This window comes from Sorghum bicolor, chromosome 3 (genome assembly GCF_000003195.3).
Source record: "Sorghum bicolor cultivar BTx623 chromosome 3, Sorghum_bicolor_NCBIv3, whole genome shotgun sequence".
Classification (NCBI taxonomy): domain Eukaryota; kingdom Viridiplantae; phylum Streptophyta; class Magnoliopsida; order Poales; family Poaceae; genus Sorghum; species Sorghum bicolor.
The window spans coordinates 48825006-48852949 of NC_012872.2; the positions used below are offsets into that span (position 1 = coordinate 48825006).

General features: G+C 42.8%; 1 protein-coding gene and 1 long non-coding RNA gene across 2 annotated transcripts; one reads left to right on the forward strand and one right to left on the reverse strand.

The window, feature by feature from the left end:
- LOC8075459 (DNA replication licensing factor MCM4) lies at positions 8005 to 13352 on the forward strand. Its single transcript, XM_002455718.2, has 18 exons — positions 8005 to 8147; positions 8266 to 8982; positions 9079 to 9207; positions 10047 to 10128; positions 10222 to 10354; positions 10455 to 10526; positions 10630 to 10752; positions 10876 to 10989; positions 11075 to 11287; positions 11384 to 11482; positions 11570 to 11730; positions 11813 to 11909; positions 12038 to 12199; positions 12277 to 12357; positions 12436 to 12514; positions 12603 to 12739; positions 12835 to 12885; positions 12975 to 13352. The coding sequence occupies exons 1-18, from the start codon at positions 8114 to 8116 to the stop codon at positions 13047 to 13049; spliced, it is 2559 nt and encodes an 852-aa protein (XP_002455763.1). The 5' UTR covers positions 8005 to 8113; the 3' UTR covers positions 13050 to 13352.
- On the reverse strand, positions 13901 to 23481 carry LOC110433480. The gene is made up of 2 exons (XR_002450913.1): positions 23276 to 23481; positions 13901 to 14707 (listed from the first exon to the last, which is right to left on the reverse strand). It is a non-coding gene; the product is annotated as an uncharacterized LOC110433480 (long non-coding RNA).

Here is a 27944-nt window from a genome sequence, read left to right on the forward strand (position 1 = left end):
TTTTTATTTTTTTTTAACAAAAGGAGGTAAAAAGAAGGACATGTGGATTTTAAGACTTTATGTCAGATTCAAATTCTATCATATCAACTTCTTTTCTAAAGGTTCATGTTCATGGAAAACTTTAAGACGATGACCATTTACCTTAAAGATGTTGCCGTCGTCGTCCCGCAGTGTTACCGCTCCATGAGTCGCGGCGTCAACAACGAAGAATGGTCCTTCCCATTTGCTCCTTAGCTTTCCATGGCCAAATAACTTAACCCTTGAGTTGAACATGAGAACCTTATCCCCAGGATGAAATTCCTTTTGCTTGATCCTTTTATCATGCCATCTTTTTGTTCTCTCTTTGTAGATCCTGGCATTGTGATAGGCTTTATCTCTCCATTCTTCTAGTTCGGAGATTTGGAGCTTTCTATTTCTTCCGGCCGAGGGCAAATCCATGTTCCATTTCTTGATTGCCCAGTGAGCTCTATGCTCTAGCTCTACCGGTAGATGGCATGTCTTACCGTATACAAGTTGGTATGGTGTCATACCAATTGGGGTCTTGTATGCGGTCCTGTATGCCCAAAGTGCATCTGGTAGATGGCTTTTCCAGCCAGTTCCCATCTTAGTGACAGTCTTCTGCAAAATGTTCTTGATTTGTTTGTTAGATGTTTCTGCTTGTCCGCTCGTTTGAGGGTGATAGGGTGTTCCAATGTTGTGCCTTATCCCCACTTCAGCTAAGAACCGTCGGAATCTTCTGTCAATGAAGTGGCTCCCTCCATCACTGATAACTAGTCTAGGGGTGCCGAAGCGTGGAAATATGACTTCCTTGAACATCTTTATCGAATGTGTAGAGTCGGCTGCTCTGCAGGGCATTGCTTCGACCCACTTGGACACATAGTCTACTGCCACTAGGATGTACTCACACCCTTGTGACAAAGGGAATGGCCCCATGTAGTCTATGCCCCAAGCATCGAATATCTCGACTTGTAAGTTGTTTGTGAGTGGCATTGCATCACGAGTATTGATGTTCCCATGCTTCTGACACCTTGCACATCTCCTCACGAAGTTCTTTGTATCTTCGTACATGGTAGGCCAGTAGAATCCACTCTGCCATATCTTGGCATGGGTCCTGAATGCTCCATAGTGGCCTCCGTACTCTGCCCCATGGCATTTTTCCATTATTTTTACTGCCTCGTCCATGGGAACACATCTCCTGAGTATGCCATCTTGACAGACTCTGTAGAGGTAAGGATCGTCCCATAGGTGCACCCTACTCTCTTTAACAAGCTTCTTCTTGTCTACCCCAGGTGGTATGTATCCGGACGCCAGGTAGTTGACTATGTTTGCATACCATGGGTAGGCTTCTGAAACTCGGAGGAGTGTGTCGTCTCGAAGGTAGTCGTTGATAGGTGGATCCTGTTTATCCTCGATTTGCATCCTAGACAAGTGATCGGCTACCGAGTTTTCTACTCCCTTTTTATCTCTAATTTCTAAGTCAAATTCTTGGAGTAGTAGGATCCATCTTATTAATCTTGGTTTAGCATCTTTTTTTAGTGAGCAAGTATTTTAGAGCTGCGTGATCGGAGTAAACAATCACCTTTGCTCCAACTAAATAAGATCTAAACTTGTCTATAGCAAACACTACAGCCAACAGTTCTTTTTCAGTTGTTGCATAATTCAGCTGTGGTCCTGTTAGTGTTTTGCTAGCATAAGATATTGCATGATGCTTCTTATCTTTAGTCTGTCCTAAGACAGCACCTACAGCGTAATCACTAGCATCACACATTATCTCAAAAGGTAGCGACCAATCAGGGGGTTGAATGATTGGTGCAGAGATAAGTGCTTTCTTAAGATAGTAAAAGGAATCCAAGCACTCATCATTAAAATCAAAGGGTGCATCCTTAGCTAACAGGTTTGTTAAAGGTCTAGCAATTTGAGAGAAATCTTGTATGAACCTTCTATAAAAGCCTGCATGGCCAAGAAAGCTACGGACGCCCCTAACATTTGTGGGAGGAGGGAGCTGTTCTATAACTTCAATTTTAGCTCTATCTACCTCTATCCCACGTTCGGACACTCTATGTCCTAACACTATCCCTTCTCGAACCATAAAATGGCACTTTTCCCAGTTCAAGATCAAGTGCTTCTCTTGGCACCTTTGTAAGACTCGGTCCAGGTTCTTTAGGCAATCATCAAAAGTTTTCCCATAGACGGAGAAGTCGTCCATGAAAACTTCCATGATTTCCTCGATCATATCGGAGAAGATGGACATCATGCACCTTTGAAAAGAGGCAGGAGCATTGCATAGGCCAAAAGACATGCGCCTATATGCATATGTTCCGTAGGGGCATGTGAATGTAGTCTTACTTTGGTCGTCGGGATGGATTGGGATTTGATGGTAACCCGAATACCCATCAAGGAAGCAGAAGAAAGAGTGTTTGGCTAACCGTTCCAGCATCTCATCGATGAATGGCAACGGAAAGTGGTCTTTCTTAGTGGCCTTGTTAAGTTTTCGGTAGTCTATGCACATTCTCCATCCTGTGACGGTCCGTTGAGGAATGAGTTCATTGTTGTCATTTTTAACGACCGTCATTCCTCCTTTCTTAGGAACTACTTGAACGGGGCTGACCCACTCACTGTTCGGAACAGGGTAGATTATGCCCGCATGCAATAGTTTTAAGACCTCTTTCTTCACAACTTCTCTCATCGCATTATTTAGCCTTCTCTGAGGCTCCCTGGAAGGTATAGCATCGGGTTCGATAGGGATGCGATGAGTGCAGAGTGCAGGACTAATTCCCTTAAGGTCTTCTAATGAGTATCCTAAGACAGAGCGGCGTTCTTCTAAGACGGTGATGAGTTTGGTGACTTCTTCTTCTGTCAGTTGATCACTAATGATTACCGGAGTCTCTCTATCACCATTAAGGAAGGCGTACTTAAGTCCAGAGGGAAGTGGCTTAAGTTCTATAGAGGGTTTTGGTGGTGGTTTAGATTCATCCAAGTCTAATGGTTCTTCTAATTTGTTCTCTTCTTCTTGGATGAAGTTTTCGGCGTCTTCTTCTAAGTCAGGCTGAGAAGTGTCCAGAAGAGATGCCGATATCACCTCCTCTATTGGGTCAGGCTCGGGCGGGGTCTCGGCTTTAGAATTAATAGAGCCGGCAAAAGGCATAGAAAGGTCTAAGCCCTTCCCGAGGTTACCCTTGAAACGCCCTTCATGAAATCCATTTAGGAACCTCATGATGGGGTGCCCGATTAACAAGTCAACTTCTTTCATATCAAAGATAAAGAAGTTTAGCAGAATGTTGACTTTGTTAATGGAGACAGGAATATTCTGTGCAATCCCACAACTCTCGACCATTTCCCCAGAGGGTAATTTAACGGTAGAGGCAAACTAACATGTGCAACATGTGGGCAAGGTCGGTGGGAGGCCAACCGACCCTGGAACCGCCATGAAGTGGGGTCGGCCGACCCCCTATCTGGCTGGTTGGGCCCACCTGCAGTGTCCTGGAGGCTCTCTGATGTCGGTGGAGTTGAGCTGACCTGTGGGACCCACCAAAGTGGGGTCGCCCGACCCCAATTCTATGGGGTTAGGGTGTCAGCCCTGTCCTACATGTCTTCCTCTTCATGACTATAATGTTGTCTTGGTTACTGGTGTCACTGATCTTTAGTTATTCACCCCTTCTTAGTGTTTGGACCCTTGAAAAGTACCTGTTCTTACTCCTGCAACCAAATAGTAGCATGTACATGTGGAACTAGGTTATATGTACCTATATTACTACTTTGTTTGGTTGTTTTCTCCCAAAATGAGTCTTATGTTGACGGTTATGATAGTAGAAAACATGGTATAAATACCGTCAACAACTATCCCATCAACCCAGGCCCTACTCACCCATGCATGCAAAATTGTTTTAGCGAATTAAAAAAGTCAGAACTCTTAAACCGAAGATATAAATTAAATTTCGATTGCACCATTAAATTTCTTATAAAAAATCCTTTAAAACAAGATCACACATGGATATATTTAGATAAAATTTTATTAATGAATATTTATCTCTACAACTAAAAATTATGGAAACGATCCGTCCACAACTCTCATCCCTTTGGTGGTCTTTTTTACTGCGCGATGACACGCTATCCCATCAACCTAGGCCCCACTCATCTATGCATGCAAAATTGTTTTAGCGAATTAAAAATATCGTAACTCATAAACCAAAGATATAAATTAAATTCCGATTGCACCATTAAATTTCTTATGACAAATCCTTCTAAACAAGATCACACATGGATATATTTAGATAAAATTTTATTAATGAATATTTTGTCTTATAAAAATAAAATATTTTCTTTTATTAAGTAGATACAATATTCTAGGTTCAACAGACAATGTTCTGTCTTTGTAAAAAAATATTATCGATTTAGAAGAATAGTATTTTAGTTTTAGGTTTATGAAACTGATATTACAATATACATAAAAATACATAAATATATGACATAGATAAAAATAATAATAAAATCTAGAGTAAAAAGCATAAGAAAAAAAATAAAAAACAAAATGGAGAAAGGGTTACTTTTCAAATATCGTAAATATATTTATAGAATATTAACATCACTAAATACATTATAGAACATCATTAAATATATTATAGAACATCATATCTATTACAGATTACATGTATACTAAGTGAACACCATAAAAAACATCATAGAACATCACATGTATACTATGTAAACATGACATAACACAACATAGAACACTAAATATATACGACATAAACATCACATATATATAGAAAATAAAAATAAAAAATAAAATTACTAAGAGGAAAAATATAAAAACAAACATGATCAAAAAATGATAAAAAATGCATAGAGCAAATAAAATAAATAAATAATTTAAATAAGGATAAAAAAGATTAAAAGGAATTAAAATATAAAATAAAAATGAAGAAACATAGAAAACCTAAAAAGAAAAAAGAAAAACAAATAGAAGTAAGGAAGAACAATAAAACTAAAACCAAAAGAAAAAGAAAATAAAAGGTAAAATTAAAACGAGAAAAGAATAAGAAAAGGACAGGAAATAAAATAAAATCAAAAAATGAAAACTGAAAAGAAATAAAAAAGAAAGAATATAGACAGAAAAAATAAAATAACAATAAAAAACATAGAGTATGTAGATTTTAAAACCCATAACAACGTACGGGCATTAACCTAGTGAGGAAGAAAAGTTGCAAAGTGAACAGTGGTGGGGTTGATTTTTTTTTTTTTGAAAAAAGTATGGTCTCCTTTGAGAGATTGATAGCATGCACTCCGCCTCAACTCGGTTTTACGTGAACTTCGATCTGCATGGACTTAATTTATATAATAATAATAACAATAACAATAACAACAACACCAATAATAATAATAATAATAATAATAATAATAATAATAATAATAATAATAATAATAATAATAATAATAATAATAATAATAATAATAATAATAATAATAATAATATGTTAGAAAATATGGATAAAATTTAAAAAAGTCTCATTGTAAGATTTGAAGTATCTTAAAATGATTATATAAACATACTTTAATTTACAAATGAGATATGTTTTCATACTATAGGCAATATAGTTTATAGAAGGTGGGAGTAACTACTCCTGGAGTAGGAAAAAATAAGTATCATTGGATTTATTATGAGATATGTTTTCATACTATTTGATGCCATAATCATTATTATTTTTATCTATATATTTGGTCATGAGATATATTAATAAAAAAATACACGTAGAATTGTAATATTTTGTGGACCAGTGAGATACCGTACAAATGTTATCATTGACAAAATAATTAGTCATAAACACAAATAAAGAGGATGAATGTTTCTTTTTGTGCAAATGGTGCTATGCACGTATCGCTCATACAAAGCATTATGTTTCTTTTCTCAAGAGCCTAGGAAATGTTACTCGTGTTCCAAGGTTGAAGGTGGGTACGAGCACATCTTCATTGTGCAGCTACAGATAATTGAGTCTCTTGGAAGCGTGGGTTTTTTCAAAGCACGTGATAGAAAAAAAAAAGACATGTTTATAACACCCTTGCACGCAATTAGATGATGCCAAGGAACAAAGCTTCTGTAGATGGTGACAAGGAACTCGATTGTTAGAAGTAAGAAAAAGGTACTAAGAATAGTGGAGAATTGTTTTAGCTTTTCAGTGTTCATTGATAGTATCGCCGAAGGTACCAAACATCGAGTGCCGGCATTAAAGGGTGGCAAGCATTGACTACAAAGGACATGATTTTAGCTTCAGCTTCAGCCAATATCAGGTGAACAACAAAAATTGACAGATACATGTATGCATCAAATTACTATTATTGGATAATGCCATCAAGTATATCAAAAACTTGTAGTATGACCAAACAAGACTGACCAGAACAAGATTCTAAATGTTAAATAGTCAATCACCTACCGTTTAGCCATTTTTTTAATAAAATGGTTATTTGAACAATCGAAATGGGATAAACAACCGATTAAATCAAAATAATGTCTTTCAATGGTATTTGAACGAGCTAACAACCACTTAGATGAGCTATAGATTAGGCTAACTTGATGTTTTAGATGTCAATGTTTTTTTATAAATTTGATCAAAACTATAAATTTTTTTGACCGAACAAAGCTATACAAATTTTGTTTGTAATGAAACTAAGCAGGTGAGTATATATAGAAAAAAGTAGAAAATGATTATATATTGATCTCGATGCTTTTGACATACAAAATTATGACAATTCACTGCTTTGATTTTAATCCATCGTAATATAATGATCTAGATAAACTTGCTTACTCTCTTGTTTTTTTTCATGGAAATTGCTTACTCTCCTCTGGTACATATTATTTTAGTCCTATTGTGTTTGTCTTTTGCACCACCAAAGAAATAGTCCCTCAAATGGATGGTAAGGGCACTCACAACGCAAGACTCTATCACAGAGTCCAAGACAATTAATTACATACTATTTATGGTATTTTGCTGATATGACAGCGTATTTATTGAAGAAAGAGGTAGAAAAAAATAAGACTCCAAATCTTATTTAGACTCTAAGTCCACATTGTTTGAGATATTAAATAACTTTAGACTCTATGGTAAAATATGTATTATGAGTGCCCTAACCAACTAACCATCGTGCACCCCTGCTCCACTGCCTCCCGCCGAGAGCACAACACCACACAACCCAATCAACCACCAGGACACTTGTTTGCTGGGCCAATAGACAACTAACCTTTATGGGCTAACTGTTTCTTCTATTGTTTTATGTTTATTAGTATCTTTATTTATCTATATATTTTATTTCGCCCTCATCATTATATTATGATGTGTATGCATTTTACTTTTTATTTATTGGATTTTTATTGTTTTATTTACCTTTTATATTTATTTTCCCATTTATTTTTCATGTTTTCTGCTGCCCCTTTTACAAAATTTAGTTTATATTAAATTTTAATTTGCCTCGTGTTGTAATATCATGGGCTCGATAAATAAAAAATGCTTAATTTGTGTGAACATAGTGGTATTTATTTTGTATCTAAATTTCTTTAATTCAAGAAGACAAATGATTAACAATTAAGTTAGAGAACTAGAACTTTAGTTTGCATTTTTGCTAGGAAAAAAGTTACTAGCATATTTTCCATTTAAAAATAAAAATTAACTGAGAGCAATACATACCCGTTTATCTCTGGGAGAGGACAAGTATCTTAAAAATGGAAGATGAGAATCTGTAGATTTTTTTAAAAAGAATTGTATTTTTGAGTTTTATTTAAATCTTAAGTGGCATACAAAGCGTTTAAATGGTCAAGCTAAGACATACCTAGTGAGGATATAGGTCCAGCCCAATTAAAACAATAGGGCCCAATCTCATAAGAATATAAAAGGCTGAGTGGACTCACTCAAACTGGACGCAACGCGGCCCATCAAGCCCACCCGGCGTCACTTGGCGGGAAATGTGACCCTTTTCCCGCCATTCTCCTCTTCCCGCCGCCGCCGCCGCCGCCTCCCGCCATTTTACTCTCCCCTTCCCAATCCCACCCTTTCCCATATCCAACCACCTCCTCCTCTCTCACTCCCTGTCTGCCATCCCGAGCGATTCTCCGTGCGACCAAGCCATGGCCTCTAACGGCGGCGGCAGCTCCCCACCCTGTAAGATCTAATCGCTACCTCCTCTGCGGATCTCATTCAATTTGGTCTCCTTGCAGATTTCCTGATTAGATTTGGATTCCCGTGTGGGTGAAATCTCTTTTTGCTGTTTTTGTTGCAGCCATATCGTCGCCGGATGGTCGACCGTCGAGCCCACTCCCGGTCACCAACTCGTCCCCATCGCAGCCCACCCGCCGCTCCGGTGGGCGGCGCCGCCGCGGTTCCGCCAGCCCTTATGCTTCGTCCCCTTCCCTCGGGGGATTCGAGACGCCGCCGCACCCCGGCCGCCGCACGCCGTCCGGTGCCGGGGCTGGCGCCGCCAGGCAGCAGCGTCAGAACTGGACTGGCCGGTTCCCGCCGACGCCCTCCACCCCAATGTCCACCGATGACATCCCGCCGTCCTCCGAAGCCGGGGACGACGAGACCGACGGTGGTGGCGGCGGCGGCGTCGACGCCACCCCGGTCTTCGTTTGGGGCACCAACATCAGCGTGCAGGACGTCAACGCCGCCATCCTCCGGTTCCTGCGCCACTTCCGCGACCCGCGTGACGCCGGCCGCGTCGACCCGGTCATGGATGAGGGCAAGTACATGCGCGCCATCCACCGCATCCTCGAGCTCGAGGGCGGAGAGTCGCTCGACGTCGATGCGCACGACGTGTTTGACCACGACCCAGACCTCTACAGCAAGATGGTTCGCTATCCGCTCGAGGTGCTCGCCATCTTCGACATCGTGCTCATGGACCTCGTCGCACGCATCGAGCCGCTCTTCGAGAAGCACATCCAGACCAGGATCTACAACCTCAAGTCGTCCATTTGCTTGAGGAATCTCAACCCATCTGGTAATAGATTATTTCTTTTGGCCAAGGTGACAATGTTCGAACTTTAGTTAGACTGTACATTATCTGATCTGATTTGTGGTTTCCTGTTCGTTGTAGATATTGAGAAGATGGTATCTATCAAGGGTATGATAATTAGATGCAGCTCGGTCATACCGGAGCTCAAGGAGGCTGTTTTCCGCTGCCTTGTTTGTGGTTTCTACTCAGAACCTGTCATGGTTGATAGAGGTACTGTGCTAATAAACATTTTGATTCATGCAATTCTGACTCGTGATCTTATTTCAATGAATTCCCAAATTCTGTTCATAAATTAATGTGCCTTCAGTTCTTCAGCGATTCCTTAGGCACCGTATTGTGCAATCATGATGTTGCTCAATTCAATTATCCATGTATGCTGCTTTTCAGGAAATAAATCTCATGCAAATTTTCTCTGAATCCCTTATCTAAAAAATGATTCTCTGAATCCAGTTAACCTTTGCTCCCAAATATATGCCACATTGAAGTAAAGATGCTACTTCGTAATGTATTAATCTATATGATAGTTTTCCACATGTTCAAAAAAAATACGATGGTTTCCTTTCTGCTCCGCATACTTATTAGAGAATGGCATCAGTGAGAAAGTGTTGTAGTTGATCCAAGGTTTGGGATGCTTTGTTTTTCGTGACTGTGACTAAGTTTCGTCCTTGGTGAGTTCATCTGGGGAAATGTGGTTACTTGGTAAACTCTTAAGGTTAGGTTGGTCCCCACACAGCTTTGCCCAGTGCAGGGAGCTCCTCCAGGCTCGATTTTGGGTACATGGGACTCAGATCGTTGTCCGGTATCTGAGCTGCTTGGGAGGCCATGAACCAAACAGCCCCTAATTCCTTTTAATGAATAATAGCAGAGCTTTGGCCTTGCTTTTTTTTATCTTGAATGAGTAGCTGCTTTGAAATGCATACCATATATGATACAATTTGTATTCAAATCCATATTGATAGAAAGATGTGCATGCCATATGTTGACCATTTTATCTGTTTGTATGGTTTTTATCAATGTAAAACTAATATAGTGTGTGTTGCCTTTCTCAGGGAGAGTAACTGAGCCACACGTTTGTCAGAAAGAACAATGCAAAGCCACAAATTCTATGACTCTAGTGCACAACCGATGCAGGTAGATGTACCTACTTGTCGCCATTTTTGTCTTTGCTAGTACTCTTAACAGAACCAAAATCATGTTGAATTTAACATTTTTTTGCATGACCAGATTTTCAGACAAACAGATCATAAAGTTGCAGGAAACACCAGATGAGATACCAGAAGGTGGCACTCCACATACAGTTAGTGTCTTGATGCATGATAAGCTCGTTGATGCTGGAAAGCCTGGAGACAGGGTTGAGGTTAGGATTGGAACTTTCTTAGTGATCAGTACCTTAAATCTTGGCATATGTTTCTTGTTTAAGCAAATTGTTAAATTTACTTATTTTGCTTCTATTATAGATAACTGGAATATACAGGGCTATGAGTATTAGAGTTGGACCAACTCAAAGGACAGTGAAGTCTATATTCAAGGTTAAAAATACGGAGTTTTATTACATTCACATCTTTGAATTTCCTCTTAGCACAACGGGATTATTACTTAAGTATTGTCTAATGATATTCCTTCTTCATTCAGACATATATTGATTGCCTTCACATAAAGAAGACAGACAAGTCTAGGCTTCATGTGGAGGACACCATGGATATTGATAATTCGAATGCTAGCAAATCTACTGAAGAGGATTTTCTTAGTGATAAGGTATTTTTCAGTACCCATACCTTTCTTCAATGGTGTGTGCTGGATTGTTCGTATTTTTTGGTACCCAAATCTTCTATGTTTTCTGCTGCATTCTTGGTAACCCTCTTTTTTTTGGTACTGCAGGTTGAGAAACTAAAAGAGCTTTCAAAGTTGCCTGATATCTATGACAGATTGACTAGATCATTAGCTCCAAACATATGGGAGTTGGATGATGTTAAAAGAGGTCTCCTTTGCCAGGTAACTTCATGGAATATTAAGATGTTCTTTTAAAAAGTTTGTGTCATTGCTAACCATAGCATACTGTAAACTGTTCTGTGTCCAGCTTTTCGGCGGCAATCCTTTGAAGCTTCCTTCTGGGGCTAGCTTCCGGGGTGACATAAATATTTTACTTGTGGGTGATCCTGGGACGAGTAAATCCCAGCTTCTCCAGTACATGCATAAACTGTCTCCTCGTGGTATCTATACAAGTGGTAGAGGAAGTTCTGCTGTTGGTCTTACTGCTTATGTTACCAAAGATCCTGAGACTGGCGAAACTGTATGTGTGCCATTAAGTTCACATTATGGCTTTGTTTTCTTTTCCATCTTATTGAATCACTCCCATGATCTCAAACATGACCTTGTTGCCTTTCAGGTTCTAGAAAGTGGAGCACTTGTTTTGAGTGACAAAGGTGTTTGTTGCATAGATGAGTTTGATAAGATGTCTGATAATGCCCGAAGCATGTTACACGAGGTCTGGTTTGCTGAAAATTTTATACATTATTTGCATGCCAAAATATGATTATCCATTTAAGCTAAAGTCCCTTTGAAATTAATGTAGGTGATGGAACAGCAGACAGTATCCATTGCGAAGGCTGGAATAATTGCATCTTTAAATGCGAGGACATCTGTCCTCGCATGTGCCAATCCTACCGAATCACGTTACAACCCAAGACTTTCTGTAATTGACAACATACACTTAGCCCCAACACTACTTTCAAGGTAACTAACTGAATGGTTGCATGTTTCAAAGTGAATGAGTGACACGGAAATGTTAAGTCTCTTGCCACAATTTACTATGCAGATTCGACCTGATTTATCTTATCTTGGACAAGGCGGATGAACAAACTGATAGGCGCCTGGCAAAGCATATTGTTTCGTTGCATTTTGAGAATCCAAATGTAAGATATCTGACTTAACCTTTATACTTGATACTTGAATTTCTTTTATTTTTTTATGAAATAGATAAATGACCAACACTTTGACAAGAGCAATAGCTAATTAGTTATGCACTCATCCTGTTGTGCAGTTAGAGGAGCTCGAGGTCTTGGACTTGCAGACATTAGTTTCCTACATAAGCTATGCAAGGAAGTATATTCAGCCACAGTTATCTGATGAAGCTGCAGAAGAGCTAACTCGTGGCTATGTTGAGATGAGGAAAAGAGGGAATAGCCCTGGGAGCAGAAAGAAGGTAGCATCTTTGTTTCATGATGCTCTAGTCCTTTTGAATAGCGAGAAGCCCCTAATACATTTCTGTTTGGTGGACAGGTCATAACAGCAACTGCTAGACAAATAGAGAGTTTGATTCGTCTCAGTGAAGCATTAGCCCGAATGCGGTTCTCTGAAGTGGTAATCTTTATTTCTGAATATCAGTTACTGGTTATTATTTAGTCTTGTGACTGATAATTTGGCTCTTGCTGCCTGAAGGTTGAGGTGCGAGATGTTGTGGAGGCCTTCAGGCTTCTTGAAGTTGCCATGCAGCAGTCTGCAACGGATCATGCAACTGGTCAGATTAACTTGGCTTGGCTTTGTTCATCCTTTCTTTTTCACTTTGCAACCCTTGTGCTGATGGTGTGTCTATGAATGATAAAAAGGGACGATTGATATGGATCTAATCATGACGGGGATATCTGCAAGTGAAAGGCAGAGACGGGAGAACCTTGTTTCTGCAACCCGTAACCTTATCGTGGAGAAAATGCAGCTTGGAGGCCCCTCAATGCGTATGATTGAGGTAAAGAAACAACTTTGGGTTGCTGCCTCTTTCCTTGTTTTCATCATTAGTCAGCCCCAGCAGTGAGCTAAGTATTTGGTCTGATTGGTGCACAGTTGCTGGAAGAACTTAGGAAGCAGAGCTCAATGGAAATTCATCTGCACGAAGTAAGTCTGAAACTGTAGCTTGCACAGTCTCTTCTGATTATCTTTGTACGTTGGCATATGCTGATGTTTGCTTGGGATTCTTGTTGCAGCTCCGCGGTGCTCTTGGCACCCTGATGACTGAAGGTGCAGTGGTTATCCATGGAGACAACGTGAAGAGAGTTTGATGTTTAACTGCCATGAGCGGTGATGCTTCTATAAGCTCAATCTGCCACTTCCTTGAACAGACAAGGTTGTGAAGATTTGATCAATTGTAGCACTTAGCCCTAACTTATGTGGTCTGTTGTCTAAACTGGTCCAGATTTGTGTAACTCCCTAAATAGCAGTAGTGCTAGCTGTAGATTTTTTTTAAATGAATATCAGAATTTTGTTTTCTTGCCATGGTTTGAGTTTACTGCTGCAAGGTAACTTCTATCATATGCGTATGCAGTTCCAGTTCAGATTTGAAATGGCAGCACCTCCTTTCATCACGTTCTGCAATCAGTATCTTGCTGGGTTCTTATCTATATGCTGCCAAAGCTAGCACTGTGGCCTCATTTCCGAATCATGTCTGACATGATGATTAGACCTAAACCACTAATCAAAAGTGTAGCAGTAGTACTGCCAGCAAGGTTGCAAAGTGATGAGTTTTTTGGATGCACCTGCTGAGTATGGTGTAAACATTCATCGTAACAGTCACTCGTATGTATATATAGTTCTAAATACGAATTGCTGCCTCGGCTCGTTTAGCTTGACCCATCAACCTTCGCAACTTGCCTTAAATCCGAAGATTTATGTTAAACAAGGTTCAGACTTCAGACCGATCAATTTGCTCCACAGTATCTATCTTTCGTAAAGACTAGAGGCCACGTTCTGAGGATTAACCAAATATTTATGTTATATTTTTTTGTACAATTTGTAAGGAATATGAGCTCAATGTCGTCATCACTAACACGTAAGCTAAAATGTGCTAAATATGTTCACATAATTTATATGGATGCAAGGAAACAAAGTGGCTCCAAGATTGGGGACGAAGCCGTGAAGAAATCAAGAAAATAGAAGTAAACTTGGCGGGACGGTCCGCATCTCATGAAAATGTGAACTGGCTAGATGGTTTGTGAAGAAGAAATGCAAACGCTAAACAATCCTGCAAGCATTTTGAAAACATTGCTCAAAGGTTTTCACTTTCATCTCACCACACTACTAGATCTAATGCATACATAAATCAAATCTCACTTGGTAGCACTAGATAACCGATAAGCAAAACATATATGCCTCTCCTAATAGTATGACTATCTATCCTAATCATCAAAGTCACAAATCCCGCAAACAATCACTCTCTATTTCTCCATATCATCCTCTTCACGTCAATGGTCATCATCATATGAAATTCACTATTTCATCTTATCTTGATCATTGTCTACTACATCTTCACACTTTCAAGCCATTTGATATCTTCACATTCACAGATCATCAACTCTTGGCTTAATCTTCACAAATGATGCAGATTCATAGTCCATCGACCTTAGCATTGCCCGCTCTTCACCATCATCTTGGTCAATCGACGCCAAACCCTATACTCACACTTAACTGTCTTGATGATCCATAGTCCCCGAGCCTCTAGCTTTCCCTTGAGCTTTTGCATAGTCCATTGTAGCCAAGCATTGTCTTGGTCTTCACCATCTTGCCATATGAGACTACTTGCATCCCGCATACTCAATATGTCCATCACTTGGAGCATAATCTTCATCTTCTCACCACTAGCTGAGCACTTCACCACATGCACATTCCATCCCTCCTCCACGGCCTTTCATGTTGCAGAAGTAGGCTATGGACTATCACCTCCCTGTTCATTTTCCATGAAACACATTAGTTCAACTAATGTTGTCATTCAATTACCAAAGTCAAATCTAGACTTTCAACATCTCTGACCATATGCATGCCCCTGGCTGGGTATACCAATCTATGAAAATTAACAAAGTAAGCCACACGGGACACCCCTTGCTAGACGTATGGCCACCCAGATCTTGCAAATATGAATGATGAAGAGAGAACAACATTCAACAAAAAAAAGCTTGAAACCAAAATGAAATTAAGTGGTTGCAGCGTACATCTAGTGTCACATGGTGGTGTACCAAAAATCAAATAATTTTTGACTGCATTTGCTAATCCATTTTATTGTAGTGCTAGGTGTATTAGAAAACAACACATTTTGTTGAATTGATCTTTAGTCAATTTTCTGTGTGGGACTAAACAGTTATATCACCTAACATTTAGTACGAGCATTATGATTATTTGATTTGATTAAAAATAAAATGGGCCAAATCCTATGAATCAGCACCGGATACATGAATACGTGATAATTCAGAGTGTGAGATGAATTGTGTTTGGCCTATTTTATTTTCAATTCATAAAATAAACAGTACTGCTAGCGCCCGGACGTCCAATCTGGACGCTAGCGTCCGGACGCTCATGGTAGTTGTTGTGACCACGCGGCCCTGCTCAAGTCATCACCCCGCATATGTTTTCGTCTGCTCCACGCATACGGCCTGAGCACGCCCGTGGCCCTTGGCCCAGTCCGCTAGGCCTTCTACGTGCCACGCGCCTCCAACTCGCCCCGCAGCCTGCCACGTCCACCACAAAAAGCACACGACCCAGCGCGGCAGCATCCCCATGACCGCACCATCTACCAACCCCTAACGCCTTCGTCCGCTAGGCCCTCGATGAGCCACGCGCCCCTGTCTACCCCGGCTCGCCTCTCCCAGACCAAACAACATAACAACTTAAAATAGAACACTTGCAACAACACAGAATAACTGCTGCAACAATAAGTTGAAGGAGATGAAACATTCGGAACATATTATTGCAACACTAGGGTGAAGTATTTGAATCAACCCTCAAATAAAAACATGAGCAACAACATGAGATTGAAGCAACCGAAACATTTTGAAAGTATTATTGCAACATTTGTGCGAAGCATATGAAACATCTAGATCAGAACGATAGAACGATTGCAACATCATCTAGAGACAAGTGAAACATCTTGAAACAGTGCTTGCAACAAACCTTTGAAACAATTGCAATATGGGCAAAACACGTCCCCAGATTTACTTGTGCAACAACCATATGATTCTACTGCAACATACCTCTAAAGCTTCTAAAACAACTGAAAAGACACAGTTGCAACAAGAGGAGCGGGAGAAACAGAAGAGAGCTTGCACAGGGAGCCATGGCTGCCAGATCTGAGGACGTCAGCAGTTCTCTATGGAGGAGGACGCTGGTGTCGAGGAGGGGCGCTGCCGAGGTGGGGAGGGGCACCGTCGAGGTGGGGAGGAGGACGCCGAGGTTGGGGAAGAAGACACCAGGGTCGGGAAAGGAGTCGCCGTGGTGGGGAAGGAGGACGCTGAGGTTGGGGAAGGAGATGTCGATGTGGGGAAAGGAGCCGCCGTGGTGGGGAAGGAGCCGCCGTGGTGGGGGAGAAGGACACCGAGGTTGGGGAAGGAGATGTTGATGTGGGGGAAGAAGCCACCATGGTAGAGGAGGAGGACAGTAGAGTAGAAGAGGAGGAGGACGCCGCCGGTCATGGAGGAAGCGAGGTGTGTGGAGGATGGAAAGAAGACAAGGAGGAGCACGGTCGCTAGTTCGTGGCACTGCAGAGCGAAGTCGATGGCAAGTGGCGCTGCTAGATCCACGGGAGAGGAAAAGAGGAGAGGATACTTTTTTTTTGACGCAATCGGCAGGGAAGTCCCCTACCTATTTTTTCTTTTATTGATATATGGACAAAGAATAAAAGAATACACAAGCCCTCAAGGCCAAAATGAAACAACAGAATAAGAGATGCTAGAGTCTATTCTCGCACCAAAGCTTAAGAGGGTCAGCAATCCTCCGTTTGGCTTTTAAACAAACCAAATTTAGTTCTTCCTTCAAAAGGATTTTCCATTCGTTTATGGAGGTTGCTTTATTGTAAAAAATGACACCATTTCTGACTTTCCAAATCATCCAGGTTGCTGTGATGAAAATTTCTCTAAAGATGTGGCTTCCAAAATTCAGTCTCGCCTTTATCAGCATTTCTTGAGGAGGAAGGTCAAAATCCCAGTCTATTTGCAGTAGATTCCAGCAGGCTCGGCTAAAGGAACAAGTAAAAAACAGGTGCAAGCATGTTTCTTCTGGCGACAGAGTGCAGAGGGCACAGGAGTAGCTGTCCAGGTGCATCCTTTTCCTTTTAAGGAGGTTTCTAGTACTCAGTCGGTCCCTAATGAGTAACCAGGCAAAGAATTTATGTTTTCCGAGGTTTCCTCCTTTCCAAATCCATTTGAAAACTGGTGAGACATTAGCCTGTCCTTGGAGTCCTTGGAGATCAATATAGGCCTTTTTTGGCAGGAAGTTGCTTCCCCAAGTGTATTCCCAGGAGTCAGGGGTTTCCTGGCTTTCCAATCTCGAAGTTAGGAGCACATCTAATTCAAAAAGCTGTTCGACTGCTTGTTCTGACAGAGGTAGAAAGAGTGTGACTTCTGGATCTTTTTCTATGAAATGCTTGAGTGACCAATGTTTCTTTCTGCAAAAGGAGAATAATTGTGGAAACACTTCTTTTAACGGCTGCCCTGACCAGTTATCAGACCAAAGCGTCGTGGTATTTCCTTTACCAGGATTACATTTGGTGAAGTTTCTGAACTTTGGAAAGAGCTTGAGGACGTCTTTCCACCAGAAAGAGCCACAGGGGTTTTTTGAGTGTGGTGGAATGTTTTCATTATGATAGAGTTTTGTCCAGGTCAGATTAACCCAAGGTATTGGAGCATGGTTGTAGAATTTGTCCAGAAATTTCATGAGAAGGGCACTATTTTGATTTTCCAGGTTGATGATGTTCAACCCACCTTCCTCCTTGGTTCTACACATCTCTTTCCAGGCCACTAGGCAAGTGCCCTTCCTATTGATATCTCCTTTGCTCCAGACGCAGTGTTTTCTGAATCTATCAATCTGATCCAAAATTTGAGGTGGAATGGAAAGGGTGCACATGAAGTAGGTGGGGAGGGCAGATAAGACTGAGTTGACCAGGAGTACCTTCCCATGGTAAGAGAGAAAGCTGCTGAAGCCCGAGAGTCTTCTTTCCATTCTAGTAAGAAGTGGTGTGAAGTCTTGTATTGAGGGTCTTGTGGTTCCAAGAGGTAGGCCGAGATACGTAAAGGGCATGCTTCCAGTCTTGCAGCCAAAGGTAGCAGCTAAATGGGACAACTTAGCTTCGGGGACGTTGATGGGTAGAAGGCAGCTTTTGTTAAAATTTACATTGAGCCCTGTTGAGTCAGAGAAGCTTCTGAGCAGACCTTTTAGAATGAAAAGTTGTTTGGCATCAGCTGGCAGGATGAGTAGAGTGTCATCTGCATACTGCACAATAGGAAAAAAGTCTTCAAATTCATTTGAGAGAGGGTGATTCAGGATACCATCATGCCATGCTTTGTTGATAATGCTTTGGAGTAAATCCGCAGCGAGGACAAAAAGTAGAGGAGACAGGGGGTCTCCTTGTCTTACCCCCCTCTTGCAATGGAAAGGTTTCCCAGGGATCCCATTCAAGAGTACTGATGAATTGCCAGAGTTTAGTATTGACTTGATCCAGCTCACCCAAGGGGTATTGAACCCATTGTGTTTCATCACTTCCAAGATAGTCTGGTGTTCAATTTTGTCAAAAGCCTTTTCAAAGTCCATCTTTAGAATGACTATTTCTTTTTTAGAGTGGTGGCAGAGATGAAGAAATTGGAAAGCCCAGGCTAAGCAGTCTTGGATGCTTCTGCCTTTAATGAACCCATATTGATTGGGATGGATTAATTTTGTGATGACTGATTGTAACCTGATGGATAGGAGCTTTGTGATGCACTTAACTGAGCAATTGAGTAGTGAGATAGGCCTGTAATCGTCCATTGACTCTGGATGGTCTTTCTTAGGAATGAGTGCAATGAAAGAGTTGTTGATACTGGTGAGGTCAATGCTGCTATTGATGAAGTCCCTAAATAACTTCATAAAATCTTGTTTAATTATAGGCCAGCAGTGTCTTATGAACTTACCATTGAAGCCATCAGGTCCTAGGGCATGGTCTGCTAGGATGCTTTTGATGACAGTTTCTAATTCAGAGTCTTCAAAGCTCCCTTCGATTTGGCTGAGATCATGTCTGTCTAAAAGGCCATTTAAATCATAGGTTAGGTTGGAGAATTCAGAGACACCCATTCTGTTCTTGAAGTTATTCCAGAGTAATCCTGCCTTTTGCTCATGATTGGTCACTTGGATGTCCCCCCTGGAATGGTCAGGCTACCAATGTTGTTCTTCCTGTGGGAGATAGAGGCCAAAGCTTGGAAAACTTTGCTGTTTTCATCTCCCAACTTAACCCATCTGATAGTGTTTCTTTGTTTCCAGTAAGTCCTTTTGGTTTCCAGCAGCTTGGCAATGTGTCTTTTAACGAGGTTTCTCAGGGAATTTTCCACATCACAAAGGGGTCTTTGTTCCTCCAGGCCATCAAGTAAGAGTAAGACCCATTCACTGTTGTGTAGTAATCTGTTGAAGTTTTGTATGTTTTTCCTCCATTTCTTTAATCCAAGCCTGACTTGTTTGAATTTGGCGTTGAGGGTTTTGGCAGCATTTGCAAAGTAGGGGGTGGTATTCCAGTGAAGCTCTACTATTTTCAGGAAGTCTGGATGTTCAGTCCAATAGTTCTCGAATCTGAAGATATTGGATGTGGGAATGCTGCTGCCAAAAGTGATGACAAAGGGTATATGATCTGAGATGGGTCTATCCAAGGGTTGAATCTCAGTTGAGGGGTGTGTCCAGCTCCAGCTGGGGGAGCAAAAGACCCAATCTAGTTTGATAAGAAGCGGGTCAGCCTGCATGTTGCTCCAAGTGAAGGTTCTACCATTGAAGGGGAGTTCCAGTAGGTCCAGAGCAGATATGAGGTCATTAAATAGTTGCATTTCAATGGCGTCTCCACCTGGTTTGTTTCTGTTTTCTGTAGATCTGTAAAGGTTGAAGTCCCCTGCAAGAATCCAGTCATCTAGCTCTTCTGTGTCTACGTTAAGTAACCATGTTATGAAGGCCATCTTTGCGTCTGATTGGGAGGGTCCATAGACATTTGTGAGGTGGAAGGTTGAGTTGTCCAGCTTGTTTAGGAATTTGATTGTGATACAGTAACCATTGGAGTGCACTACTGATCCATCAAATAATTTACCATTCCAGATGGTGATGATGCCCCCTGAGGCACCAATTGAAGGTGAGAAAGCAAAACGATTCAGGTGTCTTGGACAGAATTTCTTGAGATAGAGATTATTAAAAGATTCTCTTTTGGTTTCTTGCAGGCAGAGGATTTGGCAGGAGCTTTCATCTATCTTGCTTCTAATTGCATCCCATTTGGCCTGGGAGTTTAACCCTCTTATATTCCACACCAAGATATTAAACTTTCTGGAGTTATTCATTGAAAACTGTGTAAGAAAGCAAGAAAGCACCCTGGTCCCCCCAAGGGGTCAGGGAAACCTCTGTGGGTTTACGGCAAGAGAGATTAACATACAGTAGAACCTTTATATAGACAGTAAAAGGATGTGGGATAAAAACATTTGAAAACCTCTCAAAAGGTTTGAAGAAAATAAGTGTCGAGACGAGGTACCCCAAACTAAACTTCTCATAAACGATCGACATAAAGAGTTTGTGAACCAGAGATAAACAAGTAGCAAAGTGAACGACTAGAACGACCAGGAATAGCTAGCATGCAAGCTGGGACAGACACAAAAGTTTGATACTAGAGAGCAGGCTACTGGATTTAAGCAAAAAAAGCACTCTTTGCATAGAGTGCGACAGCCATGGGTCAGGGTCTTCAAATTCCATTGACGTCCTTCTCGAGGATGGCCGCAGATGCATCGCTAGGATGAATCTGAAGGAAACCAGTAGCAATCCCTTGTGCTATTTCTTTTGACAGGTAGGGTGTAGGTTCAGGAGTTGGCGCTTTCGGCGACGCCGGGATCATAGCCAGGGGCACTAGATGGAGCACGTCTTTCTTGAATCCATCTTGTTTGATGGCGCTCCTCTTGCTGCGCCTGAGGTGTCGGTCATGAACTTGCTGCTTGGTCTTGGAGAGCTTTCTCTTTTTCTGGATGAACCGAGTTCCAGATATTTCCATCACCTCCTCCTCAGTGATTTCCTTCAGCTCAACTCTGGAGGGGTCTTGTCCATGTCCTGATCAGGGATGAGGAAGGCCAGCCAGGCCAGGGTTAAGAAGTCACAAAAATAAGGCGGGATGGGGAGATCAGGGTTAATATCCAAATGATTCAGGAAGATAAAAGTACTAGGAGTAGGAGTTTTGGAGATGAAGCCAAGTACCTTGTTGATGTCTAAAGTCACATTCAACTTTACCGTAGAATCACGGGGGAAGGTGCCTCTGTTTGCTGGCATCACAATGGATTTAACCTTGGGGCTATCTTTGGTGAACCCTGGGGGGATCGGTTGGTACCTGTCTTCAAAAACAAAAGGGATGTTTTCAGTAACATCATCCTTGGCTTCAGGATCCTGCACCCTTTCTTGTCCAGCATCTTCTTTGTTGTTGGGCGAGTTTGATCCACCAGCCACAGACAGAACCGGACTGGCATTTGGGTTGGCAGGCGGGACCGGCCCTTCCCAGCGAGGAGCCGGGGTAGGGAAAGGGTGGAGAGGACCGATCGTCACAAAACCTTCCTCATCTGGCAGCGTGGTGATATTGCTTCTCTTTAAGATATAGCAAGGTGAAGTCCAAGATTTCCCATTGGGGGGGAGCCCAGTGATCAACTTGATGGAGGAAGGGATCTTGGCATCATCGTTGAGGTAGACTTTGGCTATGACACAACCAGGCTGTGTGTCGTCCCAACCAATCAGGATGCCAAACTGTGAGACTGCCTTTGCAACATGCTGGGTGTGTCTCAGGTCCTCTGGAAAGGCCAGGATCAGGATCATGGCTTCACGATCAATGGCAAAGGCCCTGGCATTCTCTGCTTCGTCATGCCGGATGAAGCGCAGAATGTAGTTACCAAACACAAAGTTCGGTCCCAGAAACCTATCGCGCTCAAAAGGGTTGTTGAACTTGACAAAAGCATCACCAATAGGGCAGGGAGAGATCTCTGTACCGCAGACCTGGTGGACGTCGCGGAAGAAGGCTTTCAGTTCTCTGGCAAGCAGCCAAAAGTCAGCCTTGTGCACTGGGGGGATGAGCTTCGCGATCGCCATGTCCTCGTTAGCCTTGTTGTAGCATCCAGTGATGTAAACCTCATGGCGCAAGAGCGATGACGCCTGGACGTCGTCCAACACAAAGCCCTTAGGGACGAAGGGCTTGGGATCCGCAGCAAAGTTCGCCATCGGAGAGCTCGAGGTGAGTTCGGGAACAGTAGCTCGTGGAGTTTGGGGGGGCGATAAGGAGGGGATCGGGGAAGAGGCACCCGAGAGACTCGAGGAGATTATATAACTATTCTTTGGCCGCGCTCCTTCAGCATCCTTAACAGAAACAGGCCGAAACTTTTGGGATTTGGATTTGGAGAAACAGGAAATACGCGAGTGTCCATACTGGAAACAAACCTCACAGCGGAGATTTCCTTTGCATAAAAACCGGTCATGGCCCAGGCCCAGGCAGCGCGGGCACCGATTCAGCGGACCGAAGGCGATATTGTTATGGTCCGAAAAGACTGTCTTCTCTTTTTCCATTGGAGCTTGGAGCGCCTGAACGTCAACGCAAGATTTGGGCCTAAAATTGGGGTCCGGAAAAGCCGGTTTCTGTTTTTCCAGTCACTCGAGGCGCCTGAGAAGCAGCGCGAGATTTGGGCCTCCAAACTGTAGGGGGGCGAGAAAGCCGGCGAGATTGGCGAGGCAGAGTCGAGGAGACTGGATTTGAATTTGAACTCTGGTGGAAATAAACCGTTTTTGAACTAGAGCAAAGATTGTTATGATTCTTGCTCAAGAACGCATCCGCGTAATTATCCGGGTATTGGAGACGCTTGAAAACTGATCTTTTAGGAGGGGGAGTTGATTTGACTATGTCAGCATAGGGTTTCCGATCTTTGGGAGCACTAAAAGGTTTGCCCGGTTTGCGGGAGACAGTGGTCCATTCAGCATTTTGTTCGTTGATCCAAAGGTGAAATTCTCTAAGCCAATTTGGACCACCATTTCCCCAGAGAAAGAAGAATATAGCAAACAATTGACAAGAGAAAGCACCCAGACTTTTGATCCAGAAACCAACTTTTTTGCAAGAAACTTGAAAGCTAAACATCCATCCCGATAAATGTTTGACATGAAAGTCATTGCTGTGACCTCCCAGGCAGGATTGCAATAGGAGGCCAACTGAATCTTCAGTGAGTCGGATTGCCGAACAGCCAAAACTCGCGACCAGCTTGAACGAAGACGACAACTGAGAGGGGGATGGACTCACCGAGCAGCCAAAGCGCTGAATGATCTGGTTGCCAAACTTGAGCCCAGGATCGAAGGAGATGTTGGAGAGCCCAGCCATGGTCGTCTTCAGAGGTGGAGATCGCCATGGGAGGTTGGAGAGCTGGGTGGGAGGCAGCCACAGACAGAACCGGACTGGCATTTGGGTTGGCAGGCGGGACCTCGAGGAGAGGATACTAGCAACAGAGATTTTTTTAAAAAAATAATGGAAAGCACTGGCTGGTAATGAAGTGCAGTGCAATGAAGAGATAAGAACATGAGAGATGAGTGGACGAGGACACGCGGCTGCTGTATTGAATTGTTGTCTGACACGCGTTCGGAACGTCGGACGCTCGGGTCAGAGCATTACTGTAAAATAAATCATAAGGCTCGCAACAAGCCAGCAGCTCTTCAGGAAATGGGTAACACATACTCCTACTATTACTGTGCGTAGATAGAAATAGCTAACTGTGAGTGTGTCGACACACACTGCCAGAAGGTTGTACATACCAGACGTCGTTAATTGATCGAACGGGTGTTTCTTCTGTGAACTGTGGAATAAGATCGAGCCACCAGGGTGCATGACGACTGTTGCATCTTTGCCAGAACGCATGGACTGGAAGGGCCAAAAAGACACGTGATGATCGATACTTGATACAAATACAACGAATTAAAGGACGACGTGCAATTGGTCCATGACTCCATGTGCTGATTGTGTTGTTGTTTTTTTTTTTGGTTTTTGACCCTTTCCCGGGCCGGTGGTAATATATAACATTGATGACGGCATCATCATCGTCTTGTCCAGCATTAAATTAAACAGTAAAAAATTGAGATAAATCACGAAATAATGAAGTGGTAGATTGGATTGGATAGGGCATATAACAGACGCATGCCATAGGATTAGGGGTGGTGTTGCGGTTGCTTTACCTGTAACGTTGTCGTGGAGGTGGTGCCATGATGCATGTCCTTGTGTCCGGGGGAACCACGAGTGGTGGTTGGTGGGTTCCAAAACGGGCAATGCCAATGCCACGACAAGGCCAAAAAACAAAAAAAAAAAAGCTGCTGCCACCGCTGGGATAGGCTGCTTTCCCATGTCTATCTATGATTCATCATTCAGATGCAAATGCAAGCATGATAAGCCTGCACCGCGCCAAAACGTACACACTCATCTCTGCCATATATATTCTCCTCCAGAACTAGAATCCCCTGACGACGTCTGCTTCACCGCCGCCTTGTCGTACCAGCAACAGGTATTATCGATGGATCGGTGTACTTGTTCTATTACTCTTCATCGATCGATCGAACCCTGGCCCAGCCCAGGTGCAAGCAAAAGATTGATCAGCTCGTTTGATATTATTTACCGAATTTGTTAATTGTTTAAATAGTATTTTCAGTTATAACTTGTATGCATGTACTTGTGCCTGTCCATCTAAATTACAAATGGCACGTACGTACGTAGTCGTGATGCACTGAGGTGAGGGACGGCACACAACATATAATTGCAGCGATCGGGACAAAGCACATGCAACAGTAGCTGAGATTCGTGGAGTTTTTGTACACTGCATGTGCGTGCACAACAGTTGCTCCTGTACACTTTTACTTCTGGGACTGCACAACAGTAGCGGGGGGAAAAGGCCCAGCTACAGCGCATGTTGCTAGGGCCCCTAGGCTGATGCGTTGTCAAGTAAAGGAAAGGAATTTGGGACCAAACAGCCTTGTTTAGCATTTAATTTAAACTGTGCAGTCGCTTTCTAGCTACATGTGTCACTGACAACTACAACAGATCCAATAAAACTTCGGTTGCAATAACAATACCAATTTTATTTCATATGAAAAAATGACATGGAAAAGATCCAGGTTGTTTAAATTTCAGAGACAGTTGTTAGATTAATCTCTCGTCGGGCCTTGACTCGCGCCCTGATCGGAGGCGCCCCGTCATCTATGGCTAGAGGCCTCCCGTCACGCTACGCTATATAAAGAGATGAAGACCGGCAGACTCTCAATACTTGGTTCACCGAGAGCCGCCAGTCCCCACTGACAAACCCTAAACCCGATATTAAGATGGGGTGTTGGTAATTTTTAATGTTGCTACCCAAGATTGGCATCAGCGCTATAAAGGCCTGTGGGGTATTTCTTATGTTTATTAAAATATTCCTCAGGCGCATAGAATATACCGATGTAGCACTTCACCGAGGATGAGTATTCCAAGGTATCGTTATTTATTTTATCCCAAGGGAAAGTGGTAGCTAGGAATATTTAAGAAAAGGGGAAATAGAGATCCTTATGTCTACCAGATCTAGTATCAACTAGTGTAAAAAAGGGGTAAATGAATTAAAGGAAGGATAGATAAATGAGGTAGCAAAGAGTTTAATATAAAGATAACTAGTAGAGTGTTAGCTAGGTGGGAGGACAAGAGTGAGTAAAGGACTCCTATGTATCTAGCTTTACTTCTATGAACTTACGCTTAACAAATAGATGACATAACTAGACTGGTTCCTTACTACTTGTGCGCAAGGGATAGCCAAGAAAGTAGAAGACAAAACCTCTACTAAAGCGACTATACTCTTATTGGACGCCCTGCCTTTTAAGAACTAGCCTGAACGTGGTGAGAAACCTATAAAGCTAGGTAAGATCTGTCACCTCTTGCCAGTGCCCACACTATCTGTGCAGACCAGTGACAACCAAAGATAAGACTAAGTCTGAGCACCACACTCACATTTACTCTCACAACTCTACCTACAGCGCAGATAGCTAAAGCTTTTATGCAGAGATAGGACGATGGTGCACGCTGAAAGGTCCTAATATGGCTAGAGGGGGGGTGAATAGCCTATTTAAAAATTCTACAAACTCATAGAGCAAGAGGTTAGTAAATAACAAAGCGAAGCTTTTTGCTCTAGCTCTAAGGGGTGTTTGCAAGCCACCTATCCAACAATTCTAGTTGATATAATCACTAGGCACACAAGAGCTATGTCACTACTTACACTAGAAAGCTACCCAAAGTTTCTATACAAGTAAGTAAGCTACTCTAGTTTGCGGGAATGTAAAAGAGATGGTTTGAACTTTATACCACCGCGTAGAGGGGATGAACCAATCAAAAATATGAAGTCCAATCACCGGGAGAAATCCAATGAATAAACACAATGAAGACAAAGAATTTTTCTCCCGAGGTTCACGTGCTTGCCGGCACGCTACGTCCCCGTTGTGTCGACCAACACTTGGTGGTTCGGTGGCTAAGAGGTGTAGCACGAACCTCGTCCTCACTAGGACACCACAAGAACCTACCCACAAGTGAGGTAACTCAATGACACGAGCAATCCACTAGAGTTACCTTTCGGCTCTCCGCCGGGGAAGGTACAAGACCCCTCACAATCACCGGGAGATGGCCACGAACAATCACCAACTCGTGCCAATCCTCCTCCGCTGCTCCAAGCCATCTAGGTGGCGGCAACCACCAAGAGTAACAAGAAAACCGCAGCTAAAACGATCCCCAAGTGCCACTAGATGCAATCACTCAAGCAAATGCACTTGGAATCACTCCCAATCTCACAAAGATGTATAATCTATGAAGGAGATGAGTGGGAGGTGTTTGCTTAGGCTCACAAGGATGTCAAGTATGTTAGAATGCTAAGAGTCTAAGCCCCAAGCCGGCCAAACACGTATATATAGCCCCTCAAACAAATAGAGCCGTTGGCTCTTTCACTGGGCGAAATACGGGGTCACCGGACGCTCTTAAAGGGGCACCGGACGCTCAACACCTGCGTCCGGTGCTCCAACGACAGCCGCGTGTCAGAGTCTAACGGTAACCTGCAGAGCACCGGACGCTGAGCAGGTTGGCACCGGACGCGTCCGGTGCACACCGGACTCATGCGCAGAGAGCTCCGCAAACTCGCAGGGTCACCGGACGCAAGCCACCGGACGCACCCTCAGCGTCCGGTGCTCACCGGACCCACGCGCAGAGAGGGTCGCAAAACGCCCGCACACCGGACGCTAACCACCGGACGCTCAAGCCAGCGTCCGGTGCCTATCGTCCGGTGCCCTACCCTAGCTGGGCCAGGCACTGTCTGCACCGGACGCTCAGACGCAGCGTCCGGTGCTCCAGAAGCCAGCGTCCGGTGAGTGTTTTCTCAGCAAGAAACACTCTCGCGACTTCTCCAAAAATCCCACCGGCGCAATAGAAAATATGCACTTCATTTTCTCGAAAAGCGCCGAATCCCGCCGAGCAAGCTCGGCGGGAGGGAGAGAGGAACCCATCCTCTCTCTACCTTTCAAACTCCACCTCCTTCTCAAAGTGTGCCAACACCACAAAGTGTAAACCAACTTGTGCACGTGTGTTAGCATTTACACAATCATTTTCTTCGAAGGAGTTAAGTTAGCTCACTAGGTTCTAAATGCATGCACATGAACAATGACACCTAGTGGCACTTGATAACCGCTTAGCCAAAGAATTCCCCTCTTTATAGTACGGCTATCTATCCTAAATGTGATCACACCCTCTATGGTGTCTTGATCACCAAAACCAAAAACCCTAAGCAATACCTTTGCCTTGATCTCCATAGGGTTTTGTTTTTCTCTTTCTTCTTTTCCAAGTTGAGTACTTGATCTTCTTGTGGTCATCACCATGATCATCATGATCATCACTTGCTCCATCACTTGGCATGTACCAACCTCATTAA

What these genes read in the sequence shown, in the direction of transcription:
- LOC8075459 (XM_002455718.2), top strand. Translation starts at nt 8,114, where the DNA reads ATGGCCTCTAACGGCGGCGGCAGCTCCCCACCCT. An exon ending in CAGTGAAGTCTATATTCAAG is followed by an intron (nt 10,527 to 10,629) that starts GTTAAAAATACG and finishes TTCTTCATTCAG; the next exon opens with ACATATATTGATTGCCTTCA. An exon ending in TGGAAATTCATCTGCACGAA is followed by an intron (nt 12,886 to 12,974) that starts GTAAGTCTGAAA and finishes TTCTTGTTGCAG; the next exon opens with CTCCGCGGTGCTCTTGGCAC.